The 24903-nt window shown below is 46.0% G+C and overlaps 1 protein-coding gene across 1 annotated transcript in view; it reads left to right on the forward strand.

Annotated features, from left to right (window-relative positions):
- FAXDC2 (fatty acid hydroxylase domain containing 2) overlaps positions 1 to 24678 on the forward strand; it is a 26369-nt gene extending 1691 nt beyond the window's left edge. Inside the window, 10 exon segments of the mRNA XM_054513894.1 lie at positions 12170 to 12217; positions 14615 to 14665; positions 14668 to 14723; positions 14855 to 14958; positions 18110 to 18231; positions 22223 to 22428; positions 22931 to 22975; positions 22977 to 23034; positions 23387 to 23553; positions 24333 to 24678. Coding sequence (XP_054369869.1) covers positions 12170 to 12217; positions 14615 to 14665; positions 14668 to 14723; positions 14855 to 14958; positions 18110 to 18231; positions 22223 to 22428; positions 22931 to 22975; positions 22977 to 23034; positions 23387 to 23553; positions 24333 to 24486 — 1011 coding nt within the window. The 3' untranslated portion in view covers positions 24487 to 24678.
- Positions 24679 to 24903: the final 225 nt, after the last annotated feature.

A 24903-nucleotide genomic window follows, 5' to 3' on the forward strand; every position in this document is an offset into this window, starting at 1 on the left:
ATGTCTTTCTTTGTCTTTTTTTTGGTCTTTTTTTTTCCTCCTCCGAAAGTAAATATTCTAATAATTTCACAAGATGTTTACAAAGAAACAGTACACAGTCATATAAAGATGATATATCTTATACCTATAAAATGGGAACACTCATCAACTATGCAGAATATTCAGGGACCTAGAATCTGAAAGAAAATCTGAAAGGACACCTGGGTGGCTCAGTCCATTAAGCGTCTGCCTTTGGCTCAGGTCATGATCCCAGGGTCCTAGGATTGAGTCCCAGTTTGGGCTCCCTGCTCAGTGGGGAGCCTGCTTCTCCTTCTGCCTGCCACTCCCCCCTGCTTGTGTGTGCGCTCTCTCTCTCTCTCTGACAAATAAATAAATAAAATCTTTTTAAAAAAAGAAAATCTGAAAGTCTCAGGCTGCAGACAAAACTTAAACAGTCTCTACTCCTCCCACCCTCACCCCATTCCTCTGTTCTGTATTCAGATTCTCGAGGTCATGAACATCAGCTGTAGCCTCACCGTATCATTTTCCTAGACTGGGGATTCTGCAATAAAAAGCTTGCATAGTCGGAATCATCTGCTTTCAAAAGAACCATACTTAAAGTATCTAATTTGGATAATCTCACAATATATATCAAATTCCCTTTAAAGGGGAATCAATTCATTGTTACAGAGTATTAGAATATTTACCTTTAGTGCCTTTCTTTCTTTCTCTTCCCTAAATGCATTCCCATCGTAAATGCAATTTCATATTCTCCTCCTACATACTTTCTCACTTGAAAAATCAAAGCTACATGGTATTACTTTATTAAGTAGGGCAAGAAGCATGTCCTATCATCTTTGTATCCCCTATGGCTACCATTGTATCTTGCATACAGTAAACGTTTCTTGAAAAAATGACTAATATTTTAGAGAAAACATGTTCTGTTTTCCCTCTGGTATTAAAACACTTGCGCTCGCGTGCGCGCGCACACACACACACACACACACGCAGTATCTAATCCATTATTCATGGCCAATAGAGGCTGATCTCATTCCTTTGTGTTCCTTCACAATCCTGATGCCCACCCTGCAGGCATCAACATCAGCACATTCTACACTTTTTGCAGACTCAGTTGGTATAATAAGCACTGAAATCAAGTTCTGCCACTAAATGGCTGCGTAGTTTGAAGCTGAGCACTGAGCCTTTCTATGCCCCCATGTCTTCCGATGGAAAACTGTAGCATCTGAATTGAAGGGCTCTGAGATCACGTCTAGTTGTTAGATGGGAGACTTTAAAAGGTGAAGGAAAAGGTCAGAGAGGGAAAGCACAATAAAAGTGTAATGATTATAGCACCTTAACATATTAAATATTAATAATTGCTGTTGATTTTGTTTGCCAAAACTTCTAACTTGAGCACTCCCATTGGCAAATGATGTTAAGAACTTCTGTTCTTAAGACACATCAGCCTACCATGTTTGGGGACTTTCCTAGAACCTTTCTGACAGACTCTGTCCACTTAAAACTGAAAACATGTCTGCCGGCAGGTAGAGAGGCACAGAAAACAAGCTGCTTTGGCATAAAATATTCAGCAGGATATATGGTAGTGTAGCTTAGAGGAGTCAAACACCAAGGTAAATATCTTGGGAGATAGTATGTGGGCGTATTAGCTTAACCAAAGAACAAATGTTAGGAAATGCTTCCTCACCTCCACTGAAATCAGAGGTGGGCAGAAAAATGTTGTGACTCCTGCAGCCAAAGAGGCCTTCCCACCACCAGAAGATAAATGGTCACCTTTCCTTTGGCCAGAAGGTTTACCTGGTAGCCGAAGGTTCCCAGGTCTAACTTAGATATCAGCCTCTAATCACTCAGTCCAGCGGCACTTAGTTTCCATCACATGGACATCATGGGCATCAGCACTCTGCCTTTGTTTTTTTTGTTTGTTTGTTTTGTTTTAAGATTATATTTATTTATTTGAGAGAGAGAAAGCATGCACACATGAGTGGAGAGAGGGGCAGAGGGAGAGGGAGAAGCAGACTCCCCGCTGAGCAGGGAGCCCAATGTGGGACTCGATCCCAGGACCCTGAGATCATGACCTGAACTGAAGGCAGATGCTTAATCGACTGAGCCACCCAGGCGCCCCAGAACTCTGCCTTTGGAATCAAGCAGAGCTGCCTCCTTCCAGGGTCAATGTCTCATGGTACAGATAGTCATCCTACTCTCTCTTAGTTCTTGTTTTTAATTTTAATATCTGGTTCTGTTTATTTATACTTTATACCCAGTCTCCATCTCCAAAGAGTTTGAAATAGCTTCCAGTAAAGGATATATACAATAGAACAGCTGCAAACAGGTAAAAACTGATCAGAAACCATCCGACACTCAATAAATACCTTTCATACTGTTTTGAATTGTGATCTATAGAGAGAAGAACCAGATGCTTTACTGCCATTGCTCTTCTTCAGGACCATGTAAAGTTGTTAACCTCCCTCCCCCCCTCACACTCCTCCCCGCAAAAAAGGGAGAAGAAACAAGGCACTGTTTTGTTTTGTTTTTTATGTTATGTTAGTCACCATACAGTTCATCATTAGTTTTTGATGTAGTGTTCCCTGATTCATTGTTTGTGCATAACACCCAGTGCTCCATGTAGTACGTGCCCTCCTTAATACCCATCACCAGGCTAACCAATCCCCCCACCCCCCTCCCCTCTAAAACCCTCAGTTTGTTTCCCGGAGTCCACAGTCTCTCCTGGGTTTTCTCCCCCTCTGATTTTCCCCTTTCATTTTTCCCTTCCTTCTCCTAATGTCCTCCATGCTATTCCTTATGTTTCACATGTAAGTGAAACCATATGATAATTGTCTTTCTCTGCTTGACTCAATCAGAGTTACCTTTAATAATCTAATGAAAGCTATGGACCTTTCTATCCTGAAAAATAAACATGGAAAAAAATGGCCTACAATTTCAGGGGAAACAAAGACTTCTCAAAGGAATTGAAATTAATCTGATTTAGAGAAATGGAAAGCTAATTAGAGAGCTAATTACTCTAAAGATCTTCAATAAAATGTTTCCTATGAATGGGCATTGAATTTATTTAAAAATTTTTTAACAGTTCTGGGGCGCCTGGGTGGTTCAGTCGTTAAGCGTCTGCCTTCGGCTCAGGTCATGATCCCAGAGTCCTGGGATTGAGCCCTGCATCCGGCTCCCTGCTCGGCGGGAAGCCTGCTTCTCCCTCTTCCACTCCCCCTGCTTGTGTTCCCTCTCTCGCTGTCTCTCTCTCTGTGTCAAATAAATAAATAAATAATCTTAAAAAAAAAAATTTTTTTTAACAATTCTGTAATTTTCTGAATAGGTAAAATATACTCATGGTACAAAATTCAAAAGGCAGGAAACGGCATATAGTAAAAAGCCTTCCTTCTACCCTGTCCCGCAGTGAACTAGTTCACCTTACCAGAAACCACCGTTGTAAACAGTTTCTTAGATATTCTTCCAGCTATAGTCAAATATTCTATGTATTATCCTATGCATACATAAACAGGACACACACACACACACACGTTCCACCCATTTTTTTTTCCCCACTTAATACTTCTGGAGAGTACACACAAAGTTGCCTTATTCCTTTACTGGCTGAAAAATGTTCACCACTGGATGTACTATAATTTATTTAACCAATTGCTATTAATGGATATTTAACTTGTTTCTAATCTTTAGCCATTCAAACCTGTCATATTGAACATCTTTATACATACATCATTTTTTATATAGGACTGTATAATAGAAAAAAAAACCTCCCCAATGTGTAATTGAGCATTAAACTTAACTCTGAGCTTCCTGGCAGCCAAAGCAAAAAGGCAGAGGTGGAGGGACCAAAATGGATTGACTCAAATTTTTTCTGCATTTTACAAAAAAGCATACCACTTCTTCCAAAGAGGAAAACTGTACACCAATTTCTTTATAGAATTTAGCATCTGTATCTTCATACAAAGTACATTACTTCTTTTGGAGCATAAAGTAATGGAGTAGGGAATATCTTCACTGGCAGTTTTGATAGTCATGTGGTAGATTGATACATCTATTTTGATTTTTTTAAGTTTTTTTTTTTTAAGATTTTATTTATTTGAAAGAGAGAGTGAGCGAGAGAGAGCATGAGCAGGGGGAGGGAGAGGGAGAAGCAGACTCCCTGCTGAGCAAGGAACGCGATGTGGGACTCGATTCCAGGACCCTGAGATCATGACCTGAGCCTAAGGCAGACACTTAACTGAACCACCCAGGCGCCCCTATTTTTAACTTTTGAGGAACCTCCATACTGTTTTCCAGAGTGGCTGCACCAGTTTGTGTTCCCACCAATAGTGCAAGAGGGTTCCGCCTTCTCCACATCCCTGCCAACACCTGTTGTTCTCCTGTGTTGTTGATTTTAGCCATTTTGACAGGTGTGAGATGATCTCTCATTGTAGTTTTGATTGCATTTCCCTGATGATCAGTGATGTTGAACATCTTTTCATGTGTCTGTTGGCCATCTGGATGTCTTTTTTGGAGAAGTGTCTATTCATGTCTTCTGCCCATTTTTTTAAAATTAATTAATTAATTAATTTATTTATTTATTATTGTTATATTAATCACCATACATTACATCATTAGTTTTTGATGTAGTGTTCAATGATTCATTGTTTGCATATAACACCCAGTGCTCTTCTGCCCATTTTTAATTGGATTATTCATTTTGCAGGCATTGAGTTTGATAATTTCTTTATGTATTTTGGATACTAACCCTTTATTGGATATGTCATTTGCAAATATCTTCTCCCATTCCGTAGGTTGCCTTTTAGTTTTGTTGATTGTTTCCTTGGCTGTGGCAGAACCTTTTTATTTTGATGTAGCCCCAGTAGTTTATTTTTGCTTTTGTTTCCCTGGCCTCGGGAGACCTATCTAGAAAAAGTTGTATAGCCGATGTCTGAGTAATTACTGCCTGTGCTTTCTTCAAGGGCTTTTATGGTTTCATGTCTCAAACTTAGGTCTGTAATCCATTTTGAGTTTATTTTTGTGTATGGTGTAAGAGAGTGATCCAGTTTCATTCTTCTGCATGTCACTGTCCAGTTTTCCCAACATTGTTGACGAGACAGTCTTTCTCCCATTGGGTATTCTTTTTTGCTTTGTTGAAGATTAATTGACCATATAATTGTGGGTTCATTTCTGGGTTTTCTGTTTTGTTCCATTGATCTATGTGTCTGTTTTTGTGACATCTATCTTGCCTTTTTTTTTTTTTTTAAGTATGATGTAGGGGCTCCTGGGTGGCTCAGTCAGTTGAGCGTCTGCCTTCAGCTCAGGTCATGATCCCGGGGTTCTGGGATTGAGACCTGCATTGAGCTCCCTGCTCACTAGGGAGTCTGCTTCTCCCTCTTCCTCTGCCTCTCCCCCCTGGCTTGTGCTCTCTCTCAAATAAATAAAATCTTAAAAAAAAAAAAAAAGATTTAAAAAGTATAATCTAACTAAAACACAACATTCCTTGGATAAGCTAAGATGAAATCCAGGAGGAAAAGGTTAAGTTTTGAGGTTGGAGATCGTGTGTCTAAGAGTGCAGAGAAAACCTGGGCATTGTCCTCCTCTAAAGATTTCTTGGGTATGCTGGATCTCCTGCCCTACTCAGTATTTTCTTAGCTCTGGCCCGGACCTCTAGCCAAGTACTTTCCATACAGATTTTGGGATGATGGGTTTATGTATCTAAACTGATAGTTTCTCATTTATCCTTGTATCTCCAGGGTTCCTTGCACAAAGTAAGTTCTTTGTAAATGTTCCTGGAAGGAATGGATGAGCTTCTAAAGATAAGAAACCATGTCGCATTAGCTTCGCAAGCTCTTGGCAAAGATAATGGTGATGCTAATGGGGAAAAAGCTAGGATGAGACTCTGGCTTGTAAGTGAAGTTCCCACAGTAGAGCAGTTCTGGAAGCTTAACAAATAAACCCCAAATCCTTCTGTTTCCTTCCCCAGAAGAGATGGTTATCTCAACAGGGTAAACGGAGTCTTTCCCACGTCCCAGCAGGAACTAAGGAGGGAAATCCAAGGTGATAGAAAAGTTCTACCTGTGTGCAAATGATTTGCAGGCATTGAGATCCCCAAGTCTTTCTCAGCTTACGGTGCTTCCTTTGACACTTGGTTCCTTATCATTAAGACACTTGACAGGCTTGGCCGCAATGTACCACTACCTTCCTCATGCTGAAAGCTCTGTGCTTTTCAGAACTCCAGGCAGCAAACTGCCAGATTGAAAATGACCTTGGCTTGTCCAAGAATCCTATCCCTGTGTAAAGGGTGACTTCTCGGAACGGGCCCCATCCACATGGAGGATGTGGAGCAAACTTGGAATGGGGCCAACAGGAACGGCTCAAGACAGTGGAGATGGAGAAAATTGTTATTTAAGGGAGAGTTTTTGGAAATCCTTTTAAACCCAGATTATTAAGTAACATGTGCTGTCCGAGATGGGGTGCAAGGGTGTTTGCCGCAGGTTGGGGCTGAGACTTGCTGTCCTGCAGTGCCTGCTCAACTATCCTTCTGGAAGCCTCGGGTGGTAAGGAATATGACTACGGAGCACCCAGTAGCACCCAAGCAAGCAAAGAACTCCTGGCTGCCATCCCGGGTCAGACAAGAGTGAATGCTGGTGGCTTTGCTCCAATCCATTGTTTCTCTTTGCTTTTCATGAGAACTCACAGTGAGGCAGAACTCCACACCTACAGGCCTGCTAACAGGTTCATCTGGAACAGAGGGAGCTGGAAGAAGAAGCAGGGGTGACAAGGAAGCTGGCCTCAAGTGGGGAGGTAGGGTGGAGTCCAAAGAGTGGCTGAAATTCTTTCTCCTGCCTCCAAGTGGGGATTGGACTGACAGCACACTAAGCCCTCTGGTGCCTCTCCTTAAATCAGGTGCTGTCTCCCTGACTGGGTATCAAATGTCCCAGTATTCCTCCCTGACAGCTTTTCCTCTGAACTGACCGCATTCCTCCTGCATAATGTCATCCCAGTGGAGATGGTGAGCAGCTTGCCTATCACCCCTTCCTGCTGTCCTCACTCTCAAACTCTGGAAGGCACTTCATAAGTCACTGTTGTCTTTCTCCAGCCGAAGTAATCTACAAGAAATGTGGGTCAAAGAGAAACGGTATTGGGGGCGCCTGGGTGGCTCAGTCGTTAAGCATCTGCCTTCAGCTTGGGTCATGATCCCGGGGTCCTGGGATCGAGCCCCGCATCGGGCTACCTGCTCCGCAGGAGGCCTGCTTCTCCCTCTCACACTCCCCTTGCTTGTGTTCCCTCTCTCGCTGTCTCTCTCTCTGTCAAATAAATAAATAAAATCTAAAAAAAAAAAAGAGAGAGAGAAGCGGTATTTCCGAAGGTCATAGCTGGTAAACATGCACCTAGAATCATACAACCGAGTACAATCAAACACAAAAGAATAAAATATCCTTAGAAATATTGGAAGCCAGCCTCTGATCCTGGCTGTGCCATCTACAAACTTTGGGAGGTTGCCTGCCCTCCTTTATCTAGGTTCCTTCATCCTCATCACAGGGCAGGACCACATGATCTGTAATGGTCCTCTTTAGCCAGTTTATGACACTCTTCCATAGGGATGATAAATAGTGTTGGTGAGGATCTAAGATTAGAACCCTCATACACTGCTGTTGGAAATGTAAAATGGTGCAACCACTTTACATTCCCGAAAAGGTTCAATGTCATGACTGTAGGACCCAGCACTTCTGCCCCTAGGCACATATCCAGGAGAAATAAAAACGTGTCCACGCAAAAGCTTGTGCATGAATGTTTACTGCAGCATTATCATGAGAGCTACAGAGTGGCAACAGCCCAAATGTCCGTAGACAGATGAATGGATAAATGAAATGTAATGCATCACTTGGCAATAAAAAATGAAGTACTGATCCATGCTACAACATGGATGAACCTTGAAAACATGCTCAGTGAAAGAAGCTGCTCACAAAGAGCCACATAGCGTACGATTCCATTGATCTGAAATGTCCAGAATAGGCAAATCCTGAGAGACAGAAAGTGGATTGCTGGATGCCTGGGGCTAGAGTGGGGGGTGGAAGGAGAAAGGGATTGGAAATTGATGAGTAAAGGGTACAGGGTTTCCCTTTGGGGTAATAAAAATGTTCTAACATAAATCCTGGTGATGAGTACACTACTCCATGAACATACTCAAAGCTGAATGAATGTACACTTTCAATGGGTAAGTCATATGGTATGTAAATTGTGTATCAATAAAGACTTTAAGATTTTATTTATTCATTTGATAGACAGAGAGCACAAGCAGGGGGAGAGGCAGAGGGAGAGGAAGAATCAGACTCCCCGCTGAGCTGGGAGCCCTACATGGGGCTCGATCCCAGGACCTCGAGATCATGACCTGAGCCGAAGGCAGACGCTTAACCATCTGAGCCACCCAGGCTCTCCAAGACATTTTTTTTTAAGATTTTAACTGACCCATGTTCTCTTTCTTTAAAAATGCCTGCTTCACCCTCTCCCACTCCCCTTGCTTATGTTCCTGCTCTCATTATCTCTCTCTGTGTCAAATAAATAAATAAAATCTTAAAAAAAAATGTCTTTATTGAGGGAGGCCTGGGTGCCTCAGTCAGTTAAGCATCTGCCTTCTGCTGGGGTCATGATCCCAGGGTTCTGGGATCGAGCCCTACATCGGGCTCCCTGCTCAGCGGGGAGCCTGCTTGTCTCCCTCTGCTGCTCCCCTGCTTGTGCTCTCTGTCAAATAAATAAATAAAATCTTAAGAAAAAAATGAGAACAAATACAATTTTAAAGTCCCCTCAGCCTTACCAGCATAGCATGTGATCAAACTTTTGGATTGTTGCCATGCTAATGGGTGAGAAGTAATCTCTCACTGTAGTTTTATTTTTTTTTTAATATTTTATTTGAGAGAGAGAGAGAGAGAGAATGAGGAGAGGAGCAGAGGGGGAAGGAGAGGGGAAGCAGACTGCACTGAGTGAGGAGCCTGATGCTGGGCTCAATCCCATGACCCCTGAGATCATGAACTGAGCCAAAACCAAGAACTGGCAGCTCAACTGACTGGGCCACCTAGGTGCCCCCTCTCATTGTACTTTTAAATCACATTTCTCTTATCATAGGGGAGGTTCAGCATCTGTTCAGTTCAAAGTCCATTTATATTGATTTCCTTTTATCATATATTAAATTCTTATATGTGGGGGCACCTGGGTGGCTTAGTCGTTAAGCATCTGCCTTTGGCTCAGGTCATGATCCCAGGGTCCTGGGATCGAGCCCCGCATCGAGCTCCCTGCTCAGCGGGAAGCCTGCTTCTCCCTCTCCCACTCCCCTTGTTTGTGTTCCCTCTCTCACTATGTCTCTCTCTGTCAAATAAATAAAATCTTAAAAAAAAATTCTTATATGTGTCTGTTTCTGGGCTTTCTCATCTGTTATATATGTCTGCCTATTCATGTGCTAGCACTGCACTTGTAATTATTAGAGCTTTAAGGTAAGACAAGTAGTGGGATACTGAACAAAGTCAAGCTGGCTGGCAACTCAGGGCAAGTGCCATCCCCAACTACCCAACTACCAAATCCAGCCACTGTCCCAGTCTGCCACTTTCCCAGGAAAATCATGGCATTGTTTCAAATATGGAGAAATGCTTTAAGTTTGTTGCAAAAACAATAGCAATGCCAGGAAGCTACTGTAAAAGGCCAAGATTAAAAAGGGCATCCAGAAGGGCACATAGAAGTTGCAAGAACACATACAATGACACAAACCATCAGAAGAACCAAGCAATTCTGTTGAATCACAGATCTGTACCTCTGAAACAAATAATACATTATATGTTTAAAAAGAAGAAGAAGAAGATAACAGGAGAGGAAGAATGAAGGGGGGAAATCGGAGGGGGAGATGAACCATTAGAGACTATGGACTCTGAGAAACAAACTGAGGGTTCTAGAGGGGAGGGAGTGGGGGGATGGGTTAGCCTGGTGATGGGTATTAAAGAGGGCACGTTCTGCATGGAGCACTGGGTGTTATACGCAAACAATGAATCATGGAACACTACATCAAAAACTGATGATGTAATGTATGGGGATTAACATAACAATAAAAAAGAAAGAAAAACCAAGCAATTAAAAAAAAATAACAACAAGCAATTTATTCCTTGAGAATATGGGCTAAGGTTGATGCCATGGCAACCTGGGACCAAACTGCAGTGACAATGAGCAAAGGCAAATCTGTGGCTGGTGTCATCCTATCTATGGGTGCCACACTGAAGAGTACGAACTTGGACAAAAGATTTCTGTCCTGAAGGATAAATATCGTAGATATTTTGAGGAAGGATGAGAGAGAGAGAGAGATCACTCACATTCACGTAACTTTTATTACAGTATTTTGTTATAACTTCTATTTTATTGTTATAATCTCTTATCATGCCTAACTTATAAATTAAACTTTACCATAGGTATAGATGTATAGGAAAAAGCATAGTATATAAAGGGTTCAGTGCTACCTGCAGTTTCAGATACCCACCGGGGGTCTTGGAATGTATCCCCCACAATTAGGAGGGGATTACTGCCTCCAAAAATAGTGAGGATTTTACCTTTTCCTTCCCAATTCTTTACCTTTGCTTATCTTCTCTTGTCTAGTTGTGTTGAGGAATGCCCCACTGAATGTTAAAAGTAGTGGTGATGATGAACATAATTCTCTTGTTCCGGACCTTAATAGGCCTGTGCTATCTTGAATTCTAGCCCCAGCTCCAAGCCCGGTTCCTCTCTGTCCCCATCCTGAGGCCTTTCTTGCCATTCTCTTCCCAGTTGCTGGACTTCATCCTATATTGCTAGGCTTGGTTCCAGCTGGACTATGAGCCACTTGAAGGCAGTGTCCTTGCCATGGATTTCCCTGTGTGCCCTGCAGTATCCATCCAAGGCCACAGGGCCTGGTACAGAGTAGGTCCCAATGTATTGTGCTTGGTTGATTAAATTACATGGGTTAGATTTCATGATGTTGGTGTTATCTCCCTCAGTGGGTAGACTTAGAGAAGTACTGTTCTGTAGCAATGCAAACTTGTAGCTTCTGTTTTCTGCCAAGAAGAAGGGGTGGGAGTTGGGACTGGGTGAGAAGACATTTGGCAGAGCCAGCCTGAGCCCCATACACCTCAGGTGATGGCCATTCCCTTTACCAGCCCACAGCCCATAGCTTACCTAGCCGGGGTTGACAGTGAAGTCCCCAGAACCACATCAGGAACAAGTCTAAAATGCAGTTTCCTAGGCTCTACCCTAGGAGACTGATTTTGAGCATAGCCTGGAAATCTGGGTTTCGGCCAACCCCCGGGGTGACTCTGATGTAGGGGTTCCCGAGGTACATCTGGGCAAACACTGGCCCAACGAACCAGAGCCTCTGCTTGATTCATCCACTCACTATACATGTGCTACGCACCTCCTTTGTGAAGGCCCAAGGAAAGACACACCAGAGAGCCCGTCCTCATGGCCCTTACAGCCTTCCAGCAGAGATCACGCAAGTAGGAGACCTTGTTGTTATTCTCATTTTACAGTGAAGGAAACTGAGGCTCAGAGAGGACATTTTGACCAAGGTCATAAAACCAGTAAGTGATAGACACAATTATGATAGAACTTTGAGGAAAGGTGTCAGATTTCCAGACTCACTGTCATAATGATTCCTCCATATAAATACACCCAGCATTTGAATCCTGTTGAACAGTTTACAAAATGCTTCCATTTCAGTTAGCATTGCAAATACAGCCCCTGTGTGTGGTAACCTGAGTTCACAGAGCTTACACAAGCTGTCCACGCAAATCAGGGGCCAGGCCCTGGCTTCAGTCCTGCTATCTTGGGGCTATAGGCCATCAGCAGTTAGGGCACAGTGGAGATGCAGAGGAAAGATTGCTTCTGAATGAGACAGGGCTGTGCTGAGGCAGGGAGTGAAGCTACTCCAAAGAAGTATTTGTCACAGCTCATCTGTAGAGAGCCATTTCCATGCAGATGGAGTCCCCCATTGCCAACTCTGATTCGAATTACCGATCTCCAGAGGTGGAGCCCGGACAGAGGTTCTGAAACCTCCCAGATGATTTTAATGAGTAGTCAGCATTAAAAACCACAGCAAGCCATTCACCTTGACTTTCTTCGGTCTCTACTTCCTTAGCTGCCTCCGAACACGACATCATGACTCACTGGTGCTTTCTTATTCCAGATGAAGGGAGAAGCTAGAAGAATGCAACGGAATGAGAAGGCAAAGCAGGTAAATACCAACACCGTACTAGTGAGAAGGCAGCCACTGACTCCTTCCATAGCGGCACGTGCTGCGTATCTGAGGTCCCCCCGCCAAGGTTTAGGGGTAGCTGACACATTGGTGGTGTGTTCATTTCAGTAGCTAAGCAAAGCCTGGACTCCCGGCTGCCATGTAACTCAAGCCCCTTTGCCCGCGTGACGGAGCATCACTGGGGAGGAGTAGCTGAAAAGCCTGATAGCTGTCCTCCGCTGTCTCTTGGCCCCTAAGAATGTCCCATCCCTCAGGCCTTTGAGACCACCCCTTTCTATAGCTGCTCCAGAGATGGGAGAAGCCCACTGGGGGCTGGGGAACCAGCTCTTTTTTTTTTTTAAAGATCTTATTTATTTATTTCACAGAGAGACACAGCGAGAGAGGGGACACAAGCAGGGGGAGTGGGAGAGGGAGAAGCAGGCCTCCTGTTGAGCAGGGAGCGCGATGTGGGGCTTGATCCCAGGACCCTGGGATCATGACCTGAGCCAAAGGCAGACACTTAACGGACTGAGCCACCCAGGCGCCCCTGGGGAACCAGCTCTTGACCCCAGCTGACATCTGCCCTGTGCTCTTGTACTTCACAGAGACCTTTGGCCTGTTTATAGTCCTTTCACTTGGGCTGCCAGAAAGAGAGAAAACACAATCCCTGAAAAAAAAATAGCTAATCGTATATGCGAAATTGAGGTTTTTAATTTGATTTAACTTGATCTGATTACACTCAAATGAAAAATTCTTAGCGAGTCTGGAAAAATTCATGAAAAGGGTCCTCTGAATACTAAAAAAGGAATAACTGCAAAGCCCAAGTTAAATGTCTGGCAAGCTTGAGGGTGACCTTTCAGTGGCCTGCTTGAGTAAGTTCCTCTGATTGGTCCTACCCATCCAGCCCTAAGGAGAGAGGGAAAAGTTCATTTTCAGAACTCAGGACCTGAGGAGCACTAGCGCTTCAAAAACTTTTCACTGGCCACGGAAAACAATTTCGTTCTCTTGGGTCTTTTGATCAGAAGTGGGAGGGGGTAAGCTGAAAGTAAACAATCCGGGGCAGATTCAGGGTGCTCTGAATGGGTCAGTCCAACCAGCGTGCTCCTTCAGAGCTCCGAAGTCTGGATTAAAACACAGCATCCTATTAGAGCAGCTTCCCTTCCCCCAACATCCCCCTGAGCCCGTGCCCGCGGTCCGATTCACGACCTGCCGAGGAACTTCAGGCACACACCTAGAGGGACTGCCACATCCAGTTCTCTCCCAGGAAAGGATATACGCAGACTCCACCTGGGCTTAGAAATAGCAGAGGGAAGGGACATTTGTAATTTCTGCCCACAGTACAATGGAAGTTGGTGACATAGCCGGTAGCATTTTCCTTCTCCAAATCGGGCACCTCGTTTGACCATCGAGCTTGCAATGATCTCTACTTCAGACTCTTGGAGGAGACTAGGTCAGGGACCTCCCGGTCATTGCCAGGTCTCTGTTCATTGCCCTAGAACTGCTCATTAGCCTGCAGAGCTGGCAAACCAGGCTCCTCTCACCAGAAGCGGAGGAATTATTAAAAGTCAGAGCGTGTGTTCATTCATTCTTTTCTTCACAAACAAGAGGGGGATGGCGATGGGGAAAGAAGCCTGGCCCATGAACAGCTCCTGCAGATCTTTCTGTGATGGCTCTCTCAGCCTTGCCTGCCCACTGGAATTAGTTGGGGAGCTTTAAAAAAAAAAAACATAGAGACCCAGGTCCCACCCTGGAGATCTTAAGTAATCAGGTGGGGGAGGAACCCAGGCATCGAGATTTTTTTTAAAAGCTCCCAGGTGATTCCAAAGCACAGAGAATGAGCATCTCTGTTGCACAAGAGGACCGGTGATAAAGCCTCACTGCTGGGGAAGGCTCACCTGTCCTTCTCAGGGTGACAGAACTGCCTGCCTGCTAGTTTCTCTGGAGTCAGGTTTATTCTCTTCCCTCCCCCAACCTTGAACTCCTATTTTCATAAACATACCCATGTACAGCCCACTAGCTCTTGATAAGGAAGAGCCTCCCAGGGCGCCTGGGTGGCTCAGCTGGTTGGGCGGCTGCCTTCGGCTCAGGTCATGATCCTGGAGTCCCTGGATCGAGTCCTGCATCAGGCTCCCTGCTCGGCGGGGAGTCTGCTTCTCCCTCTGACCCTCCCCCTTCTCATGTGCTCTCTCTCATTCTCTCTCTCTCTCAAATAAATAAATAAAATCTTAAAAAAAAAAAAAAAAAAGCCTCCCATAGAGGCTGGGAAAAGGCCAGTAGATGTGCAAGGCTGACATGGTTGAGATCCCGATCCCACATCTTCCCTGCCAGGACTCGGTGTGAGCTGCCTGCGACAGCAGGAGGCTTGATGGGGCCTGACACTTCCTCGTCCTCCTCTAGGAGGGACACATCTGGGGCTCCATGAGGAGGACAGCTTTCATCCTGGCCTCTGGCCTTCTCTTGCTTGTGGCCTTCTCTTGCTTGTGGCCTTCTGGAACACAGTCACATGGTAAGTCTGTGCAGCCAGCTTGCATTCAGGACCTGCGGGCAATGTGCTGGGGGTCCGGAGGCGGAGCATGGGGTAAGCAGCTATCCACCCACCAGTCTTCACCCAGAAACCCGAATGGTTTTTCTTCCAAGGCATCTTCAGAGATTTGGGGGCACTTCTGGCTATTTTTGGCAAGTCCAGTGGGAGAGGCTGCTGTCAAGATTCGAAGGGAAGGAGTGGACCCTCTACATTACAGGTGAGGTTCCCAGACCACGAGTGCTTAGGATTTGGGTACATGATCATAGTTTAATTCTTTGTCTGTGGTTTACTTCTCTACTTTGATTTCTCAGCTCCTTATTCCAAGGAATGAAGACTGAAAAGTTTAAGACAGTGGTAATCCCAAAGAGTGCTAATCATAGGCAGTCTGAAATGGATGCCTAAGGATATCTAAGAAAAGAACCTGAGACTCCCTCCCCCCCAAAATAGAAAAATTAAAAAAAAAAACAAAAAAACCCGTGTGTGTGAAAATGAATGCATGTTTAGAGTAATAATCCTGCGTCTGGATATCAGGTCCACAAGCACACAGGGCTGCTCTATCTCCCATGAGACTGTGTCCTCATCCCTGGTATAATCTAGCTCTTGGGGCTTGACAGCGAGTGGTCACCTAATAAATATTTACTGACATTGTGAATGACTCACAACAAGCCAAAGAAAATGTGGAAGAAAAAAGGCATAGATATTTATAACAGCATTACCTAGAATGGTGAATGTCCTCAATCACAGGTTCACTCACTCAAAGAATATTTATTAATGTTACTCTGTGCCAAATTTTTACAGAGGATGTAGAGATATTTAAGATAAAGTGTTTACCTCATTTACAAAAACTATGTCACAGGGGCACCTGGGCGGCTCAGTCGGTTAAGCGTCTGACTCTTGATTTCGGCTCAGATCATGATCTCAGGGTCCTGGGATGGAGCCCTGAAGCAGGCTCGGCACTCAGTGGGGAGTCTGCTTGGGATTCTCTGCCTCCCCTCCCTCTGCTCCTCTCCCCCCCTTCCCCTGCCTCCCACGTGTACACACTGTCTCAAAATAAATAAATAAATATTTTAAAAAATAATAATAAAAAAACTATGTCACAGTCTAGAAGGGGAGATTAAAAAAAAAAAAGTGCCAGTTGTCACAGAGCAAAAGTACAAATAAAATGTCCCTGACAATTGTTTTCAGCTGGAAGAACTCTGAAAACAGGCTAAACATTAGATAGGACAGGTTCAATGCAAGCTGTCATTGAAGAGTCACTGAAAAGAACAATGCAGATTACAAACATATATGGGGAAAGTGGTGGGAAAACATCTGATATATTCCTGTTACAATGATGGGAAAACTGCCTTTCAGCCCAATGAAAAGCAAATACAAAGGAGATAAATGTTTGCAATTTTAAGTGTTACAGCTGGAAAAAAGTGCAAGATCTTCTCTTGTTGGGGCTTTTATTCTGTATTCCTCAAGGAGCCTTTGGATATATAAGGAGGCGCTACCTTGATGGATGGCCTACTAGCAACCACCAAGCTAACATTTTCTTTTTTTTTCCAAAATAAGAAAGCATGTGATTTCTGAGAATAAAAGTAAATACATGTTCATTGTTAAAAATAAACATCAGACAATTCACATAAGCCTAAAGAAAGTGAAAATCACCCACTCTCATATCCAAGAAATAACCAGTTACTATATTAGTATAAATTGTATAAATATTATATAAATTAGTATAAATATAGAAGAATCTATATTGGATATATGAGTGAACTTTAAGATACCAACTATTTTTTTCAGTCTCCTTAAGTGTTCTATTGTGATTTTTTTTAACGCAGTAATGGATGTATATGTGTATGGACATGTGTGGCCTTTTTCTTTCTTTTTTTTTTTTTTTTTTCCACCTGTTTCTGTCACTCTCTTTTTTTCTTCTTTGGATACTGCCAAATTGCTCCCTAAGATATTGTGTTAATCATATTTCCCCACTGTGCTGGCCAAGTATTTTTCAGGCCCCAACTGCCATAGGCCCTGGGGCTTCTGGTAGGGGCAAGAAGGGTATGGGAGGAACAGTACAGAGACACAAAGTAAAATGCCCTTGCCCCTTGGGATATTTAGGAGGAGGCAAGACATGGACAAAGTTAATAGTGTAAGAGTTAGGTAACATTGTATTTTCATTTGAATAACTGCCAATAAGCGTGGACAAAGTGCTTGTTCACAGAGATCAGAGATTCTCGGAATGACTTTACAGGAAGGTGGGATACAAAGCAAAAAAAGCCGTATCTCAATTTTTTAAGTGTGGATCAGCAGTTTCTAAAGTATCCTGCAGAACAGTGTTGTGAGATGTGAATGGGTGGGGTGGCTGTACAATTTATCATCCAAAGAGGGACATTTGTGAGAGTAAATGAAGTGTTAGTTAATAATTAGGCTAGACTGCCTGATGTAAATTGAAACTGTCCCGGGCATAGCCATCCTATTCTTAGGTGTTCTGACAAAATAGAGTTCCTGGGTAAAAAAAGACTGGGAAAGGCTGGGCTTAACAAAGTCAAATGGGTTTCCCTGCTGCAGGAATTCTTAGAGCCATTAGCAGGCTAGTCTGGACCATGGCTCTCCAAGAAAGCAGGGTATGAACACTGTTTAACCAAGGAGCGCCTTGAGAGATGAGTTTTCCACTTTGGGAATGGCTGGCTAGATGCCTGAAGTTAATCCCACTGCACAGTTAATAGGGTCATAGGGATTAGATTCCTGACTGACTCCTAGTCCAGTGCTCACTGGGAACCCTATCCTACCAAGCACTTCCTCTGCTTCTCCCTTCCTTGGGAATTCATAAAGTGTTCAATGGGCACTGACTCCCAGATGTCAACCTAAATTTATTTGTAGTTTATTTATTCATTATTGTATTTATGGATTATATATTTATTATAAATTTTATTTCTATTTTTTTATACTTTTTTTTTTTAAGATTTATTTATTTATTTGACAGAGAGAGAGAGATAGCGAGAGCAGGAACACAAGCAGGGGGAGTGGGAGAGGGAGAAGCAGGCTTCCTGCCGAGCAGGGAGCCCGATGTGGGACTCGATCCCAGGACTCTGGGATCATGACCTGAGCCGAAGGCAGACGCTTAACGACTGAGCCACCCAGGCGCCCCAAGTTTTATTTCTATTTAACAATTAAAAAAATTTTTTTAAATTTTTTTGTCTTCAACCACCTAGAAGGTTGTGGTCTCCATTTTACAACTAAGGCCCTCTGGCCTGGAGCACCAAGACCTCCCTGGCAAGGGACTGTCTACCACGCAGCCTTAGTCACCATCAAGCTGCATTCAGTTAATACATGTGCTGCGAGAACCTCGAGTCCCCTGATTGTTTCCTTCTGCTCCCCAACCTCAGGTGTCACCCAAGTACCGAGCCTGGTCTTCTGGAGCTTCAATGGGCTCCTCCTGGTGGTTGACACAACCGGAAAACCTAACTTCATCTCCCGCTACCGAATTCAGGTTGGCAAGAATGAACCAGTGAGTGTTGCGGTGGCTTCTCCTGGGCAAAGCACAGAAGGCAAGGGCGGAAGCCACACTCACAATGCTCACCGCAGGCCCAGGAGAGAGCGTGGCCGCCGGGAGCCAAGTTACTGGGTACAAGGCTCCCCTGGCTGAGAAGGTTGGAGAGAGGAAATAATCTGCCCCAGATCTGAGAGCCAGCCAGGCAGGACAAATGTTCTGGTCTCCTGATTCCCAGCCCTGGCCCTGTGTCTGTCTGTGCCACCCCACAGCACTGCGGTCAGCTTTTGGGGAACCGAAATGATGGGCTCAGCCACCAGGGTAGGGACGGCAATGGCTGGATGCCGAAAGCACGATGACATGGTGGCTGGCCCACTGTGGATACAGGGGTCTGACTGTGTGGGCGGTGGCTGCTTTTTAAGCAGGTCCTCCTTCCAAGTCATTCACTTCAACTGCCGGTGCGTAGCTTAGCCCCACGAAACAAGGCCTGCACCCTGCTTACAAGGGACTCCTAGCCCAGTAGGGGAGAGAAGGCCAGTACACACGTCTTCGACTTACACAGCGCTGGAAGGGAGCCGCACTGTGCTCTGAGCCCAGTCATCTGCTTGGTGCTCTGACAACCTCCAAGAGCCTTTTCTTATGCAAGAAGTTCATTCTTAACCCCAGATTCTTTCCCCAGCTCCACTCAAACCACATTCTGGCTTCTTTCCCAGAGAAGACAATCATCTTTAATTATCGGTCCGGGTGCCTAGGTAGCTCATCTCAGCATCAGGGCATTCTGCCCCAGCCCAGCACTGCAGAAAGCAGAATGGGTGAAAAATAATGCCCTTGACCCAGGCTTTCGGAATAGCCCCTTCTTGAACCAGGGCTGCTGGCCAGGCTCAAGGCCCCACTCACCTGAGACAGTAACTGCCAGCCAGCCAGGGGGGCTTCCTCCAGGTCCAGCTTGGCAGGCATGGACTGGGGCTGACGTGTCAAAGCCAACACTTGACTGTTGAGAGCCCTTCATCTGTCAGACCATGGCGGTCTCCTTATCAGACCCCATGGAGTAAATGCTCAAGGCCAGGTACTGTCATAACCTTCATGGTTCAGATGAGGAAACAGGCTCTGAGGTGTGACATGGGTAGATGATTCATGCTCCAGCTCTCTGACCCCGGGGCTCATGCTCTCATCAGCAGGCCACATCAGCTCTCAAGAGTATCACCTACCATGACAACATTCACTGTGACAGCCTACAGTGGTTGGAGAGCCACACAGGGAAGGTCTGGTTGCATGTTGTAGAAGCTGAGGTTCCGAAAGGAGCAGTGACTAGCTCAAAGTCCGAGTGTCACTAGGAAGCAGAGCCAGGGCTCCTCTCGTCGGACTCCAGGTCCAGTGCTCCTACAGCATGGGCCCCTGCAGGCCCCCAGCCCCCTGCCCTGTTTGCTCTCCCGCTCTCCTGGATAGCCAATTTGCACCTTCTCCTCCTTCCTCACATCCCCAACACCTCCTTCCCTGACCTGCAGGAAGTCTCGCTTCCTCCTTCACTAAGGAAATGGGCAAGCAGAAGAGAGATCTCACAGACTCTCTCTACATCAGCCTGCGAGAAGTACTTGCAACCAGGCTCTAGGAAAGAGTTGTCTGTACAGTTTCCAACTCCTCTCTGTCCACGCTTTTCTCCCAACATTTTGTAATTATGAAAAATTGTAAACATAGATACAGAAGTTGAAAAAAAGGAGTATATGATCACTCATTCATGCACCGCCTAGATTCACTTTTAAACATTTTACAGTATTTGCATTATCTAGATGTAAAAATACAAATACGTATGCATCTATAATTTTTAGCTTACCCATTTGAAAGTAAGTTCCAAACATTACAAACCTCACCCTCAATCCCTCAGCCGGTATATCCCCAATAACCACAAACCCATCATCTCACCTCTTCTGTGAACCTCCTCCGGTCAGGCCTTCACCCCCACTGCTCCACCCCCACTGCTCTCGAAGGCTCCTCTCGTTAGCCCTAGCAGGCACGTCTTCACAGCTGCATGTCTCCACATTCTCGCTATATATTCTCCTACCTGGCTTCTCCACTTCTCCTCCTATCTCAGTGGCCGCTCCTTCACAATCTTCCTTCTGGTCTCTCCTCTTCTCCACCGCCTCTTAATGCTAAGCTTCCCAGGGTTCAGGCCTTGCTCCCCACCTTTGTCTTCACTCCCGCACTTCTCTTTTCCAGGGTCATGACTTGCAATATAATCTCTATGCCGACGGCTCACAGATTCCTGTTTCTAGCCCAGAACTCTCTTCTGAATTCCAGGCTCAGATTGCCAAAGGCCTCTTTGCCGACCCCCATCCAACATGTCCCCAAAAGAATTTCTGTTCATCCCCTCAAAGACTGTTACCCACAACCTCCCCAGTCTGAGTTCATGGCAGGGCCGCCCTTCACTACCTCCACTGGTCTGAGCTGTCATTCTCTTCTGTCTATAGGGCCACAATTCTGTGTTTATTCTTGCCTCCTCCACAGTCTGTGGTCAACAGAGTGGCCAGAGTAATCCTGTAAGAGTTTGTCACTTCTCTGCTCACCATGACCCCCCATTTCCCTTGGAGTAAAAGCCAGTCTTCCCAATGATCTACAAGCCCTCTATGTTCTCGCTCCTCCCCACCATTTTGGCCTCACCTCCTACTTCTCGCACTCCTCTCCAGTCAAGGATGCCTGCAATGGGCCAAGAGCCTTTTCACCAGCTGTGCCCTTCACCTGAAGACTCTCTCCCCCCAGGTATCTTTTCCCTCACCATCCCCATCTCTTTGTTCAACAAAGCTCACCCTGACCATTCTATTTAAGATTGTTGGTGCCAGGAATAGAAATTCAATGAGGGAAGGAATCTTTGTTTTGCTCATTGCTTGCTTCCCAGCACACAGGACACTGCCTGCAATGTAGAGGGTGCTCAAGAAATATCAGCTGAATAAATGAAGGAGTAAACATGTGATGCCCTCCTCTCGGCCAAGATTTCCAGAAGAGGTGTATGGCTTCATCTACAGGTGCTCTCGAACCAGGCTAGCCAGACCTGGCTTCACCATGGGATAGAACTGAAAGCTTAGAGAGTGGATTCGAGTCAGTTAGTACATGCAGTACCTGAAAAAGCTAGAGGAAGAGCAGGGCCTGAAGCCTAAGGACCTCTTAGAACTCAGCCTTACCTTGCAGCCAGAACCCCTGCAGCTCACAGAGGCCACTCAGGGAGAATTCCCTTCTGACCAGTCCCAAACCAGTTCATCGGGACCCAGGAAGTAACCTGTGGTCATGGGGCTATTCCAGGGAGCCCCAGTGCCCTGAGGAAGGGAAGGGTCAGGTACTAATTCTTGGGCAAATGCTGGCTATAGTATTGAGGCTCAGCGGGGTAGGAGATTTGGGGCCAGCTCTCCAAAGAAAACCTGGACAGAATGCTCAGGCAGGTCCCCATCCTGACAGCCCCACCATGAAAACCAGGAAGACCAAGTCACAGGAAGTTCAGTTAAGACCTGGATAGGCAGTTCTCTGGCTCACCTTCTCATCACTCTGGGCCTAGTCCAGCGAGGCTGGGCCACATGAGGAGGCAGGTGACTTTGCTCTGCACCTGATCATGGTCAAGCCTCTGTGGATGAGGAGGGGCTCAGAGGCTGAATAAGGATATCAACCTGAGAGTTGACAGCCTTCTCTAAGCACCCTGGAGGCACCCTATGGTACCTGTCAGGAAGTACGTCTGGGCCTGGCCAGAGAAATGGGGAGAACAGTGGTGACAGTTGCAGGAAGGAGAAGGCAGACTCAGGCTGACTGAAGGCTACTGAGAAGGGAGTTTCCAAAAGCAGGGTTATCGCCAGATGGTTCCACCCCAGGGCTTGGGCAGCAGTGAGGGGCTGCTGGCTATGGCCAAACGTCACACCTAGCACCCACTCCAGAGTGAGGGCCTCCTGTGAGCGGGTCACCATGAAGCCGTTTCTAGAAAGACCTACTTCTCACACTCCTGTCCATCTCCCTCCTTCCTTACCTCGTGCAGGTGGACACCGAGAAACTACGCCAGTCTATCCGCACAGTTCTCTTCAACCAGGTCGTGATCTCTTTGCCCATGCTGGTCTTCCTCTATCCCATCCTCAAGCTGTGGGGAGACCCCTGCCACCGAGAGCTACCCACCTTCCACTGGTTCCTCCTGGAGCTGGTTATCTTCACTCTGATTGAGGAAGTCCTGTTCTACTACACACACCGGTGAGCGGGTCCCGGCCCAAGCACAGCTGGCTCCTCACTCTCCTAGGGCTCACTTTTAAGGGAGGAAACTGAGACCTCAGAATTGTAGGTGCAAGACCAACACCACCTGGCCTCAAAAGCCTCTTTTTAGTTAACATGGACACAACTGTTGGTTCCACGACTGACAACTTGAGGCAACTGAGAAATGTCCAGGAAAGAAAGAACCTTCCGCATTCATGTGTGCAGTGGGGCAGTTTCCCATTTGTTGCCTTATTGAATCCTTTGTGGGCACCATCCGTACCATCCCCACAGCTAGTACAACTGAGGTAGAGCAGCGTGAAGTAACCCACCCCCAGATTATGCAGCGTAAGAGGTGGGGTTAGAACTCGAAGGCAGGTCTGTCCAAGTGCCAATCCAGTGCGTTTGTAACTTTGCTCCATAGTCCTACCTTTGGTTTCTCACGGCCTGGTGGGAAAGGGAAAAGGGAGATTGGCAGATTATTAACTACTAACTATTTTTCCAGGCTCCTTCACCACCCAACATTCTACAAGAAAATCCACAAGAAACACCGAGTGGACAGCTCCCATTGGCCTGGTCTCTTTCTACAGCCACCCTATTGATCATGTGGTCAGTAAAACTCTCCTCCAGGCAAAGGGCAGAGGGCCCCAATCACCTTCCCTAAGGTCTCCCGCAAAGAATTAGACCACAGTGGCCCCTTCTTCCTTCTTCCCATTCAGCAGCTACCATTTATTGTTGACCTAGTCTATGTGAGATGCCCAATGTAAGTTATCTCAAACAGTAACTTGTCCCAAAGTTATAAAGTTGAATGACTCCAGCGAATCAAGGTCCTGCAACTCTTTCAGCTTCTCCAGATCTGAGTCAAGGAAGTCTTCCTGGTACCACCCTGGGGCAAAGTAGACACCCATTGGGTCCCCTCCATCTCTCTAGGGCCCACCTTCAAACAGCCCTCCCCTTGCAGGCCTCCAACATGCTGCTGCTGATGGTGGGTCCCATAGTAATGGGCTCCCACTTGTCCTCTATCACCATGTGGTTCTCCTTCGCCCTCATCATCACCACCATTTCCCACTCTGGCTACCACCTACCTTTCCTGCCTTCAACTGAATTCCATGACTACCACCATCTTGAGTAAGACCTCCTTCCCCACTATGGGTCCCTGGGCAATAGCCTTCACCTTACCTCCTGGAGCTTCCAGGAGCAGACATGACCCCAGCACTTCAGTTTCAATGTGCTGGTGCTAGGAGAGGGAGAGGTCTGGAGGTTGGGAGAATAATGACCATGCTGGATCCAGATCACCTTGCTCTTTTCCTTCTTCCTGACACTGGGTCTTCCTGCAGCTGCGGGTTTTTAACCTTTACTCAGGTCCAGGGCCCTTTGAGTATCTAATGTGAGCTATGGACACTTGTCAGAACAATGCATATACACATAAAAATACTGCACACAATTCAAGGGGTTGTCCTCTCTGAAAGCCTCCAGGCTTTTGCAAGTGTGGTCTACAAACCTCCAGCACCATAATCACCTGAGATACCTTGATGAAATGCAGGTTCTTGGGTTCCACTCCAGATATGTGGAATCAAAGTGTGGGGGGCAGCAGGACTTGAAAAACTGCATTTTGGTAACTGTTCTAGGGGACTCTGATGGAGGTGGTCCCTGAACCTACCTGAACAAGCCAAGCTCGGCCACAAGTTCTGACTTGTGTGCATCGGACTCACATAGCTTTTCAAAGGGAGAGCGTAGGTTTTCAGTCCGGAGTGGCCCCAGGAATGTGTACAACTCCCTGGGATATTCTGATGGGGATGGTCAGCATGGTTGGGGATGGGTTTGGCGTAAGAAGGCTTAGAAATGTGAGGCTGGCACGAATGAAAAGAACAGCACACCAGCCTCCCGCACCTTCCTCTCTCCTCTAGGTTCAGCCAGTGCTATCGGTTGCTGGGGGTGCTGGACCACCTCCATGGGACTGACACGGTGTTTAAGCAGACCAAGGCCTATGAGAGAGACATCCTCCTGCTGCGCTTCACTCCACTGTCTGAGCGCATCCCGGATGCCCCGAAGATGGAGTGAGAGGGGCGCCTGGGTGGCTCAGTGTTAAGTGTCTGCCTTCGGCTCAGGTCATGGTCCCAGGGTCCTGGGATCGAGCCCCGCATAGGGCTCGCTGCTCAGCGGGGAGTCTGCTTCTCCCTCTGACCCTCCCCCACTCATGCTCTCTCTCATTCTTTCTCTCTCAAATAAATAAAATCTTAAAAAAAAAAAAAATAGTGGTCTTTGTCCTTTGCTGTAGAAGGGGAGAAATGACCCCAGGCAACCTTTTTCTGGCCTAGACAAGACAGAATGCAAAGGTGGCAGCGAGATAGGAAGCTACTGCCAACTCCAGGGAGCGTTCCGGGTGCCAGGGGGTGAGGGAAACAGAAGGTATTGTTTTGCCCCTTCCTGTCCTCAAAAGCTTTTCGCATACCCTACTCTGGCCAGGGCTAGGACACC

This window comes from Mirounga angustirostris, unplaced genomic scaffold (assembly GCF_029215605.1).
Source record: "Mirounga angustirostris isolate CCGP_5_RB_7025 unplaced genomic scaffold, mMirAng1.0.hap1 SCAF_7, whole genome shotgun sequence".
NCBI classification, from domain to species: Eukaryota; Metazoa; Chordata; class Mammalia; order Carnivora; family Phocidae; genus Mirounga; species Mirounga angustirostris.